Here is a 16,108-nt window from a genome sequence, read left to right on the forward strand (position 1 = left end):
GTCCTGTAATGATCTGTCAATCAGATCAATGAATGGACTGACAGTTTAAGCTCTGCTCCAGTGTTTCCTACAGATGAAGGTAGAAAGTCTCTGTGACTTGATGTGGACGTGAATTCAGCAGCTTCTGCTGAGCTGAAATATTCATTTTGGCTTGTTAAAGAGTCTTAACTGCTCTTTGTGGTCTCTGTGCTCAGAAACAAAATGTTGAGCTGGTTTTACTTTTTTAAGTTTTTTAAACTTCATTCTAAACTGTCAGATTTGTGTTTTTATCATTTGGTGTCAGAAAGCTTTGTTAGTTTCCTCTAGTCAGACTCTGTATGTTTGTCATGTGACGGAGAGGAATGCTGATAAATCATGTGTGACAGCATGTTGTTGTGTTTGTGTGAAGGTGTGGTCTCTGCTATGAATCAGTGTGAGGAGACAGAGGAGGGAGTCCCTCCCTCTAAAACCACTCTGTGTGGGGAACATGACAGCCAGACCAAAGCTCAGAGGTGAGATGAGGATCTCTAACTGTCCATGACTCTTCTCCATGTCACAGTGCAGCACTCAAATCACTCCACCATCATGATTCACACTCAAAGCTCTGTTTGTGTTGTGCTGAAGCCCAGAGCAGCAGAGACCAGACTCTGCTGGACCTGGACGTGGACGTGGACCTGGACCTGGACCTGGACCCAGCTGTGTGTCCATCAAGAGTGACCAGTCCATGAGTAAACCAATAGAGTTTAAAGGAAAACTTCCTTCAGATACTCAGTAAGTCAACACAGCCAGCAGGAACGTTCCTGTAACATTTCATCATGTTCTCTACATGTTCTAACAATGTTATTGTTGGAGGAACGTTTCATTTGAAACATTCAGACAACGTTTTACTGATGTTTATCATTTCAAGAAGTCTCCTGTAATGTTGTCTACGTCCTCCTTATCTCATGTCACATTTTAAAAAGGGCTGTAGCTTCATCTGAAGAAATGATCAGCAGCATGACACGATTACTAGAACCAGTATATCTGACTCATAATATGAACTTTGGTTATTGTGCCAAACTGGATAATCAAAGTCTGATGTTTTTTTTGGACTTCTTCTCTTTAAATAAACTTTAGAGTTTGATACTTTTTAATTGAATGAATTTGTGGTTGAAGTTTTGAGAGGTGCGTTGGTCTGTCTGTTTCTGTTAGGGTTCATCAGCAGAGACCAGACTCTCCTGCACCCAGCTGTGTGTCCATGAAGAGTGACCGGTCCATGAGTCCATGGCCTTTGAACTTCAAGGATGGAGATCAATCTGCTGAAGAAAGGTAAGAATCTAAACCAGAAGAGTTTGTTGTTCTGCAGCTCTCTTTCAATCAAGTCCCGAAATAAAATGGTCTTTCGGCTGGTCTCAACTTTCACACTCCACTGATTTGATGTTTTCTTCAGGAAGGAACATTTAGTATTCAAGATTTTCCAGAAATCAACAGTTTATACATGAAGCAAGTGATGAAATGAGACAAATCATTTTCCTCCAGATTTGAAATAAATTGTTCAAATCATTTGTGGACTAAAAGTGTTGATCTCTCTCTGGTTCCTCCTGGGACTCAGTGCTCTGACTGGAGGGAGTATGAATCAGTGCAGGTGGATCATGACAACACATGTTGTTGTTGTTGCCCGTAGATTAAGTCTGTAGGGAGGAAGTTAGATGGGCTTTCATTAGTCCCTCTGCATCTTTGACACAAGTCCAATGACTGTATGAATTGGTTTAGTTGAAGTCGGACTTTGCAGTAAAGACGTCAGCATTTGAGATACACAGACAGTGGAGGCAGTGACGTTTGAGTTAATTGCAGTCGGCAGTCTCCCCTCTGACAGAGGAAGGTAGTTTGCAAGTCAGTTTCAAAACACTGCTCTGAAATTAAAGAGGAAAGGTAATATAAACGTATGACAGTTCTCTCTGAAAGTTTGGCTGCCAGGGTGTCAATTTGGGGTTCCCTCATAAGAGATACTAATAAAATGTGTCCAGCATGGCCAGGATTTTGTATTTCCTCCACAACTGGAGAAACTAAAGATAAATGCAAGTTTTACACAGCTCACCTCCCAAGGTTGAGGAAATGGTACAAGAACCTCTCTACCACATTAGCCGTCTGATTCTCTCAAGGCCCTATAATGACATCAGTTTCTTTCCTTTTCTACTGTATCTATCAGCAGATTTAGTACAGAAGCACACTTTTCTGGGAAACTCTGAAAATCATAGAATTATGTGATAAATGAGAGACTGTCTCACAAATTATAGTAAGGAGCTTCTTATATCAACCTTAAGGCGTCATTATTAATACTGGGGAACTGTTTCACCTAATCCATCAAATGGATTTGATAAGGAAGCAGATGGATGATGTAAAAATTTGAAACTGCTGATAGTTGAAAACATTGTACTTTATGTTCCCTGCAGAGTTCAGCGGGTTCTCAGTGGTCAGTCTGTCCAGCAGCATCCAACAGATCTGGACTCCATATTTAAGGTGAGTAAATGTCCAACAACAACTTTTCTTGAGCTGCAGATTAAATTAAATAACTCATTTTACATTTTAAGTTTTACTCTTGTGCAGCATCTTGAGGAGAACGTTGTCAACTTTGTGAAGAACGAGTTGAAGAAGTGCCAGAATGTTCTGAGTCCAGATTACCCAGAATGCTCAGAGAGGCAGAGTGAGGATGGGGAGGTGTTGGACGGTGAGGAAGAGGAGCAGAGGAGGAGCAGCAGAGAGGCATTTCTGAAGATCACACTGAACTTCCTGAGGAGCATGAAGCAGGAGGAGCTAGCCGACTGTCTGCAAAGCAGTAAGAGGATTTTCCTCAATAAACAGTTTTCTTCTTTACACTAATATCCACTCACTGATGTCTTGTTTTTCATACAGGAACTGTTGCCGCAGTTTGTCAACGTCAACTCAAATCTAACCTTCAGAAGAAGTTCCAGTGTATGTTCGAGGGGATCGCTAAAGCAGGAAACCCAACCCTTCTGAATCGGATCTACACAGAGCTCTACATCACAGAGGGAGGGACTGCAGATGTCAATGATGAACATGAGGTCAGACAGATTGAAACAGCATCCAGGAAGCCACACAGACCAGAAACAACAATCAGACAAGAAGACATCTTTAAAGCCTCACCTGGAAGAGACGAACCAATCAGAAGAGTGCTGACAAAGGGAGTGGCTGGCATCGGGAAAACAGTGTTAACACAGAAGTTCACTCTGGACTGGGCTGAAGACAAAGCCAACCAGGACATACAGTTCACATTTCCATTCACTTTCAGAGAGCTAAATGTGCTGAAAGAGAAAAAGTTCAGCTTGATGCAACTCGTTCATCACTTCTTCACTGAAACCAAAGAAATCCGCGGCTTTGAAGAGTTCCAGGTTGTGTTCATCTTTGACGGTCTGGATGAGTGTCGACTTCCTCTGGACTTCCACAACACTGAGATCCTGACTGATGTTACAGAGTCAACCTCAGTGGATGTGCTGCTGACAAACCTCATCAGGGGGAAACTGCTTCCCTCTGCTCGCCTCTGGATAACCACACGACCTGCGGCAGCCAATCAGATCCCTCCTGAGTGTGTTGACATGGTGAGAGAGGTCAGAGGGTTCACTGACCCACAGAAGGAGGAGTACTTTGGGAAGAGATTCAGAGATGTGGAGCAGGCCAGCAGAATCATCTCCCACATCAAGACATCACGAAGCCTCCACATCATGTGCCACATCCCAGTCTTCTGCTGGATCACTGCTACTGTTCTGGAGGATGTGTTGAAGACTAGAAAGGTAGGAGAGCTGCCCAAGAGCCTGACTGAGATGTACATCCACTTCCTGGTGATTCAGTCCAAAGTGAAGAACATCAAGTATGATGGTGGAGCTGAGACAGATTCCCACTGGACTCCAGAGGGCAGGAAGATGATTGAGTCTCTGGGAAAACTGGCTTTTGAGCAGCTGCAGAAAGAAAACCTTATCTTCTATGATTCAGACCTGACAGAGTGTGGACTCAATATCACAGCCGCATCAGTGTACTCAGGAGTGTTCACACAGATCTTTAAAGCAGAGAGAGGACTGTACCAGGACAAGGTGTTCTGCTTCGTGCATTTGAGTGTTCAGGAGTTTCTGGCTGCTCTTCATGTCCATCTGACGTTCATCAACTCTGGAGTCAATCTGTTGGCAGAAGGAAAACAATCTAAACTATTCAGAGACAAACGTGAACCGACATATCTCTTCCAGAGTGCTGTGGACGAGGCCTTACAGAGTCCAAATGGACACCTTGACTTATTCCTCCACTTCCTCCTGGGTCTTTCACTGCAGACCAATCAGACTCTCCTTCGAGGTCTGATGACACACACAGGAAGTATATCACAGACCAATCAGGAAACAGTTGAGTACATCAAGGAGAAGATCAGTGATAATCTCTCCCCAGAGAGAAGTATCAATCTTTTCCACTGTCTCAATGAACTGAATGATGGTTCTCTCGTGGAGGAGATCCAACAGTACCTGAGATCAGGAAGTCTCTCCACAAATAAACTGTCTCCTGCTCAGTGGTCAGCTCTGGTCTTCATCTTACTGTCATCAAAAGAAGATCTGGACGTATTTGACCTGAAGAAGTACTCTACTTCAGAGGAGGCACTTCTGAGGCTGCTGCCAGTGGTCAAAGCCTCCAACAAAGCTCTGTAAGTGAACAGATATTGTATCACACATGCAGGGTTTTTCCTCCACTAATGAATCTCCTAATATGTAATATCAATCAAGTAAGAGTCCAAAGATTCAGTCATCAGATTGATTAGTTGATCAGTTGAAAAACATTTAAAAAAAAAGTTATAGTTCATGTCAGGCTTATTTTTTTAGTTGTTGTCAGATCCCAGTTATATACTTGAGAATATAAAGAATCAACCAGGACAACAATAGAAATGTGATGTGTTTTATATTGTATGAAACAGAAACAGTATCAGTGTTTCTCTTTTTCACTTACTCTTCTTCAGGCTGAGTGGCTGTAATCTGTCAGAGAGAAGCTGTGAAGCACTGTCCTCAATTCTAAGCTCCCAGTCCTCTAGTCTGAGAGAGCTGGACCTGAGTGACAACGACCTACAAGATTCAGGAGTGAAGCTGCTGTCTGTTGGATTGAAGAGTCCACACTGTAAACTACAGACTCTCAGGTCAGGATTCAGCTTCTGTTTAAGAGACTAGTGTTGTGCCCATAGAAAATATGTATTCCTATAGAAAAGTGGGAGGTTAAGGAGCTTTTTCATGGATGGCCAAATGATGCTGTGTTTGAAGGTGGGACGTCAGGGATATTTAGGTTTGTTGTGAAATCCGATATTCCAGGGTATAATTGGCCATTTTTGAATATTTTTGATTTTGCCATTATATTTCACCTTAAAAACTAGTTATTTTTTTATTTTAACATACCGTATCAACACAATAGACCTAAAATCACAAAAAAAAATAATAATAAATATAATAAAAAAAATAATAAAATCCGAGTAGAAAAAGTTAGATTTTTTTACTGTGAAAACCACAAATATGTTTAACAAACCATTTTTTATTACTTATAATGCAAATATAAATTATTGTTTGCTAAATATGTGCATACATTTTAGAAATTTACAAAGTTATATGTAACTTTTTACATTTAAATGCAGGCAATGCTTAGGTCTGCCTGAGCTCCTTCCAGCTGAATGAAGAGCTGCACTGCCTGCTCCACATTCAGCAGTCTCCTCATTGTTTTGACTGATTAAACAAAAAAAACGACTCCACCACACACTAAACACACTACACCAAACACTACATGACACACTAACTATACACTCCAAACACACTAAATGTCACAAATCTCTCAACTCTCAATATCGCTGTCTCTATCGCTGTCTCTACATCGACCGTGGTTGTCTGTCATTCATCCGCCTCCGTCCCTCCCACAACTTCCCGTTCCTCAACAACCAAACTTGCTGCTTGGACACTTTCATGACAAAAGCCCGTTTTTACCGTTTCTTCCCGCACAAGACACAAAGCAAACGTGACGGCAATGTTCGCGAAAAAATCCTGGTCTAGCTTGCGCCGCTGTAGCTATAAATCCGCATTTTTCTTAAGGTGGGAGGTTGCGGTGGGCTCTGCAGTGATTGGCTCTAGTGCGCAGGTGGCTACGGTGTGCAGTGATTGGCTCTGGTGCGCACAGGACTATGGTGGCTATGGTTAGCTTTGCTAGTGGAATTTATGAAATAATTTATTAACGGTATCATTGCAGTCCAAACAAATCCAACGTTGCACTCCATTGAACCAAGCAGCAGCCATGTTGAAAGTCTCAGGTCAGTCTGATCCTGATCCGCAGAGATATTTGAGGCAAACACACACAAACAGACAGACAGACAGACCTGACAGAGATTCCTTGCTTTTATAGAGAGATAACTTTAAATGTCAATCAGATCAAATCAATTGTATCTATACAGCCCATAATCACAATCACATTCCCTCAGTGGGCTCTCCAAATGTACCGTGAAATTACACCTTCTGTCCTTAGACCCTCAATTCAAGTGAAGAACACCTCGCTTTGAGAGAATATTGAGAGAAACATTTTTTTAACAGGGTGAAAAAAATATGGAAGTAACCTCAGGAAGAGCCACAGAGGAGGGAGCCCTCTCCCAGGGTGGAAAGACATGCTGTAGATGTCTCACAGTCATATTTTTGTTTTGTTTTTTGTGTTAGTTTAGTTGCTCTGTCTTTATTAATGGCCACAGTCTGGAGTCAATTCCTTCTTGTTGCTCTTCCTTGGATGATGTATTTTGATAAATGCAATGGGAGTTATAGCTAGCACCATGGTGGATTAAGAGATTGTGCCAAACAAGAATTATCTTTAATGAAATATTGTGCTTAAATGTTGTTGTGAAGAAATGTTTGAGTTATTTCAATTCTGGCTGTAGTCTATAGGGCATAAATTGAATAAGATTGCAACTTAGATTGTTGAAATTTGAATTACATGTACCTCGGTATTACTTTGGCCAGATTATTGGCACTTTACACATAAAGATTGTTTGATTGATTTTGATGACCTACAACTTTACTGTTTTGATTAAGTTTCTCTGCTCTGATCAGCGTGTGTGTGTGTGTGTGCGCGCGCGTGCGTGCGTGTCTGCGTGTGTGTGTGTCACCAGGATGTCAGGCTGTCTGATCACAGAGGAAGGCTGTACTTCTCTGGCCTCAGGTCTGAGATCCAACCCCTCACATTTGAGAGAGCTGGACCTGTGCTACAATCATCCGGGAGACTCAGGAGTGAACTCGCTGTCGGCTGCATGCGATGATCCAGACTTTAGACTGGACACGCTCAGGTATGAACAAACAAGAGCTCACACAGTGTTTATCTGCCACACTGACAAGATGAGGTCTGTCGGTTCACTGTCTGAACCAGCAGCACTGCTGATATCAGTGATATATATATAAGTGTTATGGTCTGGGCAAAGTGCCAAAGATTACATTGGACTATCACCAGAGCGCCACCTAGTGGCGGGTTGGTAGATCCTTTGTCAGATATCCTCAGGAGACCATTGACAATAATTATCCCAGGTTTTGTGTTAATCTGCCCAACCGATGTGGAGATATAAAATACTTCAATTTAAAGAACGCCACCTTTTGGTCATCGTCCAAAATTTTGCACAGCACCTTAGGAGCTCATGGGGAAGTAGTTACATGAGTTTGATGTCATTTGGACACACCAATGTGGAGATATGCAACACTTCCTGTTTCGAACCAAATCTGCAGGAAGTTGTTATTTAATAATAATTCTTTGGAATATCAAAATAACTTTTTGTCGGGAGGGTCCACTTTCCTTGACTATAGCGCCACCTAGTGGTGGACTTTCAAGACGACAATTGATTATAAAATTTTTCGCCAGGTCTGACTTATATTCCAAGTTTGGTGAGTTTTGGGGTATGTTCATGCAGTGAAAAATGCAATAAACATTTGCAAAGAAAAAATAAAAAAAATCCTTAGAAAAACAATAGGACCTCACAGGTCTGTGACCTGCTCGGACCCTAATAATAACATAGTTGTTGGCCGTTTTGTATTGACAATCTTTTTTATTTCATTGCCAACTATTAAGACTAGGGCTGTCAAAAGATTAATTTTTTTAACCACGATTAATAGCATTATGTCCATGGTTAACTCGCGATTAATCGCAAATTAATCGAAATTTTTTGGTGCATTTTTTTCTGTATCTTAATGTTTTTTTTTCATGTTCTTAATACTTTTAACAACATAAGAAAGGGCAAATATTCTTGCTTTATGATTTGATTTATGATTTATGATTTAAGGCTCAAAAAATATCCCCTTATCCTAAATGGGATCAAAACATGGTGATGTCTGCTTTTGGCGAGGGAGGGGGGCAGTGGGCTCTCTGCATCTGCCATGTTTGGCTTGCAAATGATATTTAAGACTCGACGTACTTCAATGGTAACTCATTTCATGTCGACAGTACGTGCAGATAACTTTTGTCCTATTGACGAACCATATGGCAGTGTTTTGAAAGTGAATTTGCCGTTCATAAGTCCTTTCTCCATTTCCTTTCACTTTCGCTTTTCAGTCCACCGTGTTTTTCCCGAACCGCCGAACCTGCTTCTTCTTCTTCTGATTCCCTTTCTTAATTTTTCTGCCACCCTCTGGGTCAAGACTACAGGTGCCATTGACGGCCGTAAATCAAACTATGCGCGTTTCTTTTTTTTAAAATACCAAGTGTTAATCACGCGTTAAAAAAATTAACGCGTTAAGAGGATGTTGCGTTAACGCATTATTAATGCGTTAAAGGTCCCATATTATGGTCATTTCTGCTTCTTGATATGGCTCCTTGAAGTCTAAATGGAATGTTAGTTACTGCTTTGGTCGAAATAAGCTGAAGGATTGAGCACAGCAGGGTTCTTGAAACATCAGTTTCACAGCCCTGCTCCAGGTGGCCTGTTTCAGTGCCTTTCCCTTTAAATGCTAATGAGCTACTGGGCGCCGCCCACGGTGCCGCCCAAGTCTTCCTGCCTGCGGAAGACGTGAGGACGGCATCATGTGACCATGGCAACGGTGGAGTTTCTGGAAGTAATGGCCGCCGGACAACAAGAATGCGGTCCGACCCAGAACAACAAGAGGCTCCAGAAGAAAGTAAGCGGCCAAAAATGAACATGTATGTTTCTCAGTGGTTAGTAGTTAAGTTTCTTAACTCGACATTACTTTTATGTTACTGCAGACTAACGAGTTTTACGGGCTTGCTGGCCGTCTGCCCCGCGTTGTTTCAAAAAACAGCCCCCCTTCTCCTGCTTTGAGTGTTTACATCATATAGCTTAGCCAAACCTCGGCTGGTGTTTACTGCTGTTCACTTGCAGTAACGCAGATGCTATTTAGCAACAGCCGTTACAGGACAAAAGCGTAACCCCATATTATTATTTATCTTTATGTAGCCAGTTAAGTTGATTGAGAACCTGTTCTTATTTGCAGTGACGACCTGTAATTAGCTACTGCCAGCAATTTTCAACTGTAGTTTTCAGTAAGCCAGTTGCCTCCCATCACCTCTCTACCAACAGAATTGTTTTTTTAACCAGTTACAACGGTTTATAAACTTTATATATTACCAAAGAAACAATGCGACGTGATTAGCGACCATAATTTCCAACGAATAATAAAAATTCTGCATAAAAGCAGGTGTTCCTGTGGCAATTGTGTACAAATGCCTACAGAACCTGAGAATATCTGCTGCATGGAAATACCACAATGAAGTGTCAACACTGGGCAAACAAGGTTGTCATTTTGCAGTCTCTTTTCTCTATCTATTGTCACTCACTTACCTTTCATAATTTCTAGGTTACACGAAGACTACAGCAGCATCCTGAGCCAACATCGTGCATGGTGGACCACCCTGGCCTGTAACCTGTCTGCCTGAATGTATCTGCACTGTAGAATGCACTAAACATTTATCAGACTATGGACCTTTACGTGTGAGGGGAAAAGTGCAGTCAGCTTTTAGTCCCATAAATACTATTCATTTATCGTAAAAGTGTTATGATGAAAAGTACATAACTCCTTCCTCTATCTTACATTGATTATAGTTTATCTTTTTCTTATTAACATGAAAATTACATAGCAATCAGTGAAAACACAGAACAGTTAGGAAAAATGTTTTATTGTAAGAAACATTTGTAAACATGTGTTGACATGAATGAAATAATAATAAGAAAATAAATATCTGAAGTGAAACAGTTTGACTTTATATATTAACTTCAATATCAATAAGAAAATAATAACAAAGAAAGTATCTAGTTGCCATGGGTGTAGACATTCAGTGCTGACTTTATATTGAATTGTGTTCAGCCAATATAGCCTACAGAAGCTTTGTAAGCTGGTGCTGGGGCTCCCTGGGGTGGAGAGCAAGAGTTGTACTGCCTGTCTGTGTGGTCCGAGAGGTCTTCAGGGATTATGAGTTTCAGCACCCTGTTCACATATGGGGCAGGGTCCTGGAAAACCTTCTCGAGATCAGGTCCAACAGTGCATCACTGCAGTCTGCAGTGCAATAAACAAAATTTTATGTTTACAGGAAAATTACAGTAGAACCAAAAAGCCTTGTGCTGCAGTGTTGTAAAGTTTCTTTATTTCTCCTAATTACTTATTTATACATTCTTATTATTTATTTTGAAAACCATCTTAAAAGAATTCAGATTTTAAGTGTTTGTGTTCGTTTTCAACCTTTTGTGTGATGCCTGTGTGTCCATGTTTATTTTAATATGAGAAGTTCAAATAAAAGATTGTAAAACTTACAGAATGTCATGCCTGTCTTCACTGTTTTGGCTCTGCACTCTCCCCTCCTGGACTTTGGAAAGCTCAGTTTGAAAAGAGGATCTCCTGATGATGTGGTGGCTTGTCCTCTATAAGCCTTCTCACTGTAATGCAGTGCAGCCAGGTACAGTCTTGAACAGTAAAAAGACAATAAAACATGAAAACAATTGCAAGAAATGGGCAAATCTTCTCAAAAAGTAATCAGTTTAATTATCCTGCACAGAATTCCCAGATATGGATAGGATAACACATGACAGCACTGTTACAGTATAATTCAAGCACTACGGGCTGCAACGCGTTACGTTACTCTAACCTGACCTCTTTACTTCAGTAACGAGTAATCTAACGCGTTAACATTTCCAAACCAGTGATCAGGTTAAAGTTATTTATTCAAGTCACAGTGCATTACAATTATTTTTGTCAATTTCCTTAGTAAAAAAATATGTTCTTGCTTTCTTCTTGCGTCTGGGCGAGTGATGTCACGTACTATCAAGTCACGTTTTTACCATGAGGATGACTCTCTCCACGCAGCAACACAAAAATGGAGGAGAAAAAGATGCGCGTTTTCTAGCTGGAAATATGGTCCTTATTTTGAGTTATTAAAAACAAAAAAATCATGATTACTTGATCAAGGGCCCGGCCCGGCTGAGGACAGCCGCGGGCTCGGGCAGAGGATCTAAACTCTGTGTAGCAGTCAACAGTACACTGGTTTTGCCCCGGCCTTTGCCAACATATTCCAGCTTAGAAAACGTTTTCAAATGCATTATTTCACAAAATCCTGAAAACTTAGACCAGGTGGAGGGTGGGTGTATGTGCCGCTTGACCGACCGGGCCTCTGGGTTTGCATGTGGAGACCGTGTTGATCGTGAACTAGCTCGCGGTTAGCATTAGCATGGAAGAGCGCGGTTAGCATTAGCTAATATTATGTGACACTGCTTGGTTAGTTCAAGTAAAATTGCTAAATAAACACAGCTAAACGCTTGCACATGCAGACATTTCCCTAGGACACGCATTATGTGCAATTATGTGCAAGATCAGAAATGTAATACACACAATGATTCTGCTGTTACACTAACTTGTGTGGTTAGAGAAGCTAACGTTAGCGGTTAGCTGCTAACCATACCTTGTTCTCAATGGCAAAACACACAGTACATCACGAACATTTCAGCCTTATCTACAGAAACACACACTAACGTTACATCACGCAGGAGTTCAGCCTTATCTACAGAAACACACAGCACATTATTTGTATACTTACATGCCCTTGGCCTGCAAGTATTCCTTTGAGTATAAGTATACTACTACTCCTGCCTTGTACTGGCCCAAGTTGGTGAAACAATCAGCTCAAAGTGGTTCGCACACACCAACAGTGTTTTGCCAACTTCAGCTGGGACATTGCAACCGCTTCTTCCCAGTCATACATTCCCCATTTCCTAACCGAGCGGAAAAAAATGGCGCTGTTTAGATAATTCCTTTGGGTGTGGCAAACCTTCACTTGGGCGGTGCCACCAACCTAGGGGGACGCGTCTAATCTGTTGGTGACGGCACCGACAGACTATTTTCAACTGGCCTGTATAAGCACACATTTTCTAAAGGCGGAGAAAGCAAAAAAGGGAGAGGATGAACTTTTTTCATACCAGGGGGGACTGTAGACAGGCCAGGGATGCATATTATTGATAGAAAACCGCTCTAAGGTGTATTTTGCATAATATGGGACCTTTAACGTTGACAGCCCTAATTAAGACACATTATACATTCTGTGCAAAACATGGACATTGCAGTGTTTCAAGTTAAAAGACTGCAAGACCTTTGAAACTACACAAACAGAACAGCCTGCACACACAATCCACTGTCAAAACAGTTTAGTCAATAGGTGTCTCAGCAATGAGACACAAAAACCTTTATATAACTAACGTTACTGTCTATATCAAGCAAGAAAATACCTTTTAAAATTCTTTTAAAATAGGACATTGCTTTTAAAGACCTTTATATACCTGAACAAGTGCATACAAATTCATATGTTCAAACCTTAAAACTTGAAATGACAAGCCATCAAGAAAAGAGACAGAAATGTAACTTGTAAAACATGACAACTGCCAGACATTTTTAAGGGTCCAAAAGAACAATGATGCAGGACCTCAAAGGGCTGGACCAAGAACCTGTTTTCAGTATCTTTCAGGGAATACAAACCCCTACTGTGACTCCTTTTAACGTAACATACTAAAGGGACATGAAGTGCATTTGCCGCTAGCTATACCCACCGACAGCGGGTGCTCTCATCTCCGCCACCGACATTATGTGTCCGCCTCCGACCCTCTCCGTCCCGCCGACAGCGGGTGCTCTCATTTCCGCCACCGGCATTATGTGCCCGCCTGCGACCCTCTCCGTCCCGCCGACAGCGGGTGCTCTCATTTCCGCCACCGGCATTATGTGCCCGCCTGCGACCCTCTCCGTCCCGCCGACAGCGGGTGCTCTCATTTCCGCCACCGGCATTATGTGCCCGCCTGCGACCCTCTCCGTCCCGCCAACAGCGGGTGCTCTCATTTCCGCCACCGGCATTATGTGCCCGCCTGCGACCCTCTCCGTCCCGCCGACAACGGGTGCTCTCATCTCCGCCACCGGCATTATGTGCCCACCAGAGAGTGCAAGTGTGTGCTCATGTTATAAATATTGTACATTTGGGCAATTAAATGCATTTTGCTGAAGGTGCAAATCCTGAAAGTGATTTTACATCGTGCATCCTGTCATGCCCATGTAATGTTAGCAAATGTTATTGCATGTAATCATGACATGGTTTGGCCTCGTTCCCTGAGCGGAGTCCATCTGACAGCACAATAATAATCTACAGGTAATATTTTATGTGTGCCAATATAAATATGAAAAGGAAGAGGCTTAGGTGAGTGGGAGCACATAAGATCCAGGTGATGCAGGCTAAAGAAATACTAGTCTTACCCCCAATTTCCACTGGAAACGTGTCCGCTGCGTTACGTATCCAGTGGAAATTGGGGGTTAGCACTGGGCGACCATATACCACGTCTGGTTGACAGAATAATCCGGCAGCGTGAGTAGAGGTGGCCAGAGCTTTTAACCTGATGCTGGTTGCCTCAAACTGCTGCAGTTGTGTATGATCAGCCATAGCTCAGGCCCTTGAAAGCAATGCCCTGCAACTCCACCGCACCTCTGAAACACATAAGCACAGAAAAACCACACAAAAAAAAAACAGAAAAATAGTCCAACTGTAACAACTCACATGTTTTATCAGCCTTTAGCCAGTCATATGACTTCTGTTCAGATCACTCGATGGACCTGCAGCTCACTCTGAACATGAACATGAAGCATGATTGTTTTATCCACTGACAATCATAATGACGTCAATATAAACCGGATGGCTGCGTCCCCAGTGTTGACTGAAAGCGAGCGAGGCAGCTTTCTGCTAAGAAAGAAAAATGAAAACACGGAGCTGGAAGATGCCGACAGTCTGATGCAGTGACTTTCAGTTTGGTATCATAGTAGTCTCAGTCAAGACAACAGTTTCAGCCACAACATGTAAAATACTCTCTCTGTAATGAGGACATCTACTTCCTGTCTGTTGCTCTTTCTGACATTTCTATCTTTCTATCCGCGTATTGAGTATTGAGTGAGTCTTCTGCTGATTGTATTGTCTTGATTTTTTGGATATTTTCCTTTTGTCTGACATTTAATTATTTAGATGTTGTTGTTGTTGAATATTTGATGTAAAGTTTGGGTGTGTATGAAGTGTGTTTTATAAGTGCAGCTGTTTTGTCTTAATGGTGAGCTGAGTTAAGCTTTAAGAAGATCATTGATGAGGAAGCTTCTGAAGGATCATTCTGACTTTGTTTCTTCCTCCAGGGTGGAACATGGTGGAGAGCAGAGGCTGAAACCTGGTCTGAGGAAGTGTAAGTGTGTGTTCACTTTGATTAATGAAAACAAGGCAGCACATGTTAAAGTAGTTTAAATCTAAAGCTTGTGTATCTGTATTCAACTGTCAGTTTGAGAGAAGATCCAAAAAGATGAGTCACTGTGAAGTTTTGATCTAATAAACAGTCAGTCTGTTAATAAAGCAACAAATAAACCATCAGCTGTGTTAGATGATAAACTGCTGCTGTATTGTGTCTTGTTCTCTCCATCAGATGGCTGTCAACTCAGAATGGACTCAAACACAGCTAACAGAAAGCTCAAACTGCCTAAAAGCAACAGGAAGGTGACATATATGACAGAATATCAGCCATATCCTGATCATCCAGAGAGCTTTGAGTACTGGACTGAGCAGCGGTGTAGAAATGGTCTGACTGGTCGCTGTTACTGGGAGGTTATGTGGAAAGGAGGGGTTGAGATATCAGTGAGTTACAGAGGAATCAACAGGGGAGGAGACATTGAGGACAGTTTGTGTGGAGGAAATAATCAGTCCTGGAGTCTGAGGTGCTCTGATGATGGTTACTCTGTCTGTCACAATAACATAAGAACAGACCTCTCCCTCTCCTCCTCCTCCCTCTCCTCCTCCTCCTCCTCCTCCTCCTCCTCCTCTGTCTCTAACAGAGTAGCAGTGTATGTGGACTGTCCTGCTGGCACTCTGTCCTTCTACAGAGTCTCCTCTGACTCACTGATCCACCTCCACACCTTCAACACCACATTCACTGAACCTCTTTATCCTGGGCTCTTGTTCAGGTCTGGTTCCTCAGTGTTTCTGTGTTCTCTGTAGGAGGGACACACAGACAGTTTATATTTTGTTGATTTATTATTGATCACTGAAGTTTCTCATTTGTCTTATTTGAGTTATTATCTATAAATATGTGTATATGTTTGGATAGAGCTACTGCTACGTGCAGACAAAATCCATTACAAAATCTCCCTGTAGAGTCGAAGAGCCAAAGACTTTCTGTCAACACTTCATCATCTCACATCATCTGTCAGAATAAACATGTTCGAGTGTATTTCGTCCTGCTCCTCTCCTTTCCTCACCACATGTCTGAAATGGTCTCTTTCCATCTTTTAATGTGTAAGTATATTTATCTTGTGTTTCAGATTATCTAATCATTTTGATATCCGCGAACCTCGGCCTTAAATTCTACTGATTTACAGGATTCCACTCTGATGAGTTTTCGTTGTAACTTTTGACACAATGATATAATGTCAGTATAACATGAGTGTATTTGATAGTAACCAGTATGATTAACTAATGATTTCATTTCTATTATCATTTATTACTTTAGATGTGCTCCTCTGTTATATAATCCTTAGCTACAGATCTGAACATGTTTATTTATGTTTTGATACTCTGTTATTTATAACTTACAAGCTCTTGA

At 41.7% G+C, this 16,108-nt stretch overlaps 1 protein-coding gene across 1 annotated transcript; it reads left to right on the forward strand.

Annotated features, from left to right (window-relative positions):
• The first annotated feature begins 723 nt into the window (after positions 1 to 723).
• On the forward strand, positions 724 to 15,736 carry LOC115573651 (NLR family CARD domain-containing protein 3-like). The gene is made up of 9 exons (XM_030404916.1): positions 724 to 750; positions 1,171 to 1,287; positions 2,412 to 2,478; positions 2,566 to 2,794; positions 2,872 to 4,657; positions 4,967 to 5,140; positions 7,133 to 7,306; positions 14,655 to 14,701; positions 14,936 to 15,736. Exons 2-9 carry the CDS (start codon positions 1,217 to 1,219, stop codon positions 15,502 to 15,504), a joined length of 3,117 nt encoding a protein of 1,038 aa, XP_030260776.1. The 5' UTR covers positions 724 to 750; positions 1,171 to 1,216; the 3' UTR covers positions 15,505 to 15,736.
• Positions 15,737 to 16,108: the final 372 nt, after the last annotated feature.

The sequence above is a fragment of the Sparus aurata genome, chromosome 1, assembly GCF_900880675.1.
Source record: "Sparus aurata chromosome 1, fSpaAur1.1, whole genome shotgun sequence".
Classification (NCBI taxonomy): domain Eukaryota; kingdom Metazoa; phylum Chordata; class Actinopteri; order Spariformes; family Sparidae; genus Sparus; species Sparus aurata.

Bases quoted from the DNA above. Each gene is read 5' to 3' on its own strand.
- LOC115573651 (XM_030404916.1), top strand. From the start codon at position 1,217: ATGAAGAGTGACCGGTCCATGAGTCCATGGCCTTTGAACTTCAAGGAT. The intron at 4,658-4,966 runs GTAAGTGAACAG...ACTCTTCTTCAG, and splicing joins AAAGCCTCCAACAAAGCTCT to GCTGAGTGGCTGTAATCTGT. The intron at 7,307-14,654 runs GTATGAACAAAC...TTCTTCCTCCAG, and splicing joins TTTAGACTGGACACGCTCAG to GGTGGAACATGGTGGAGAGC.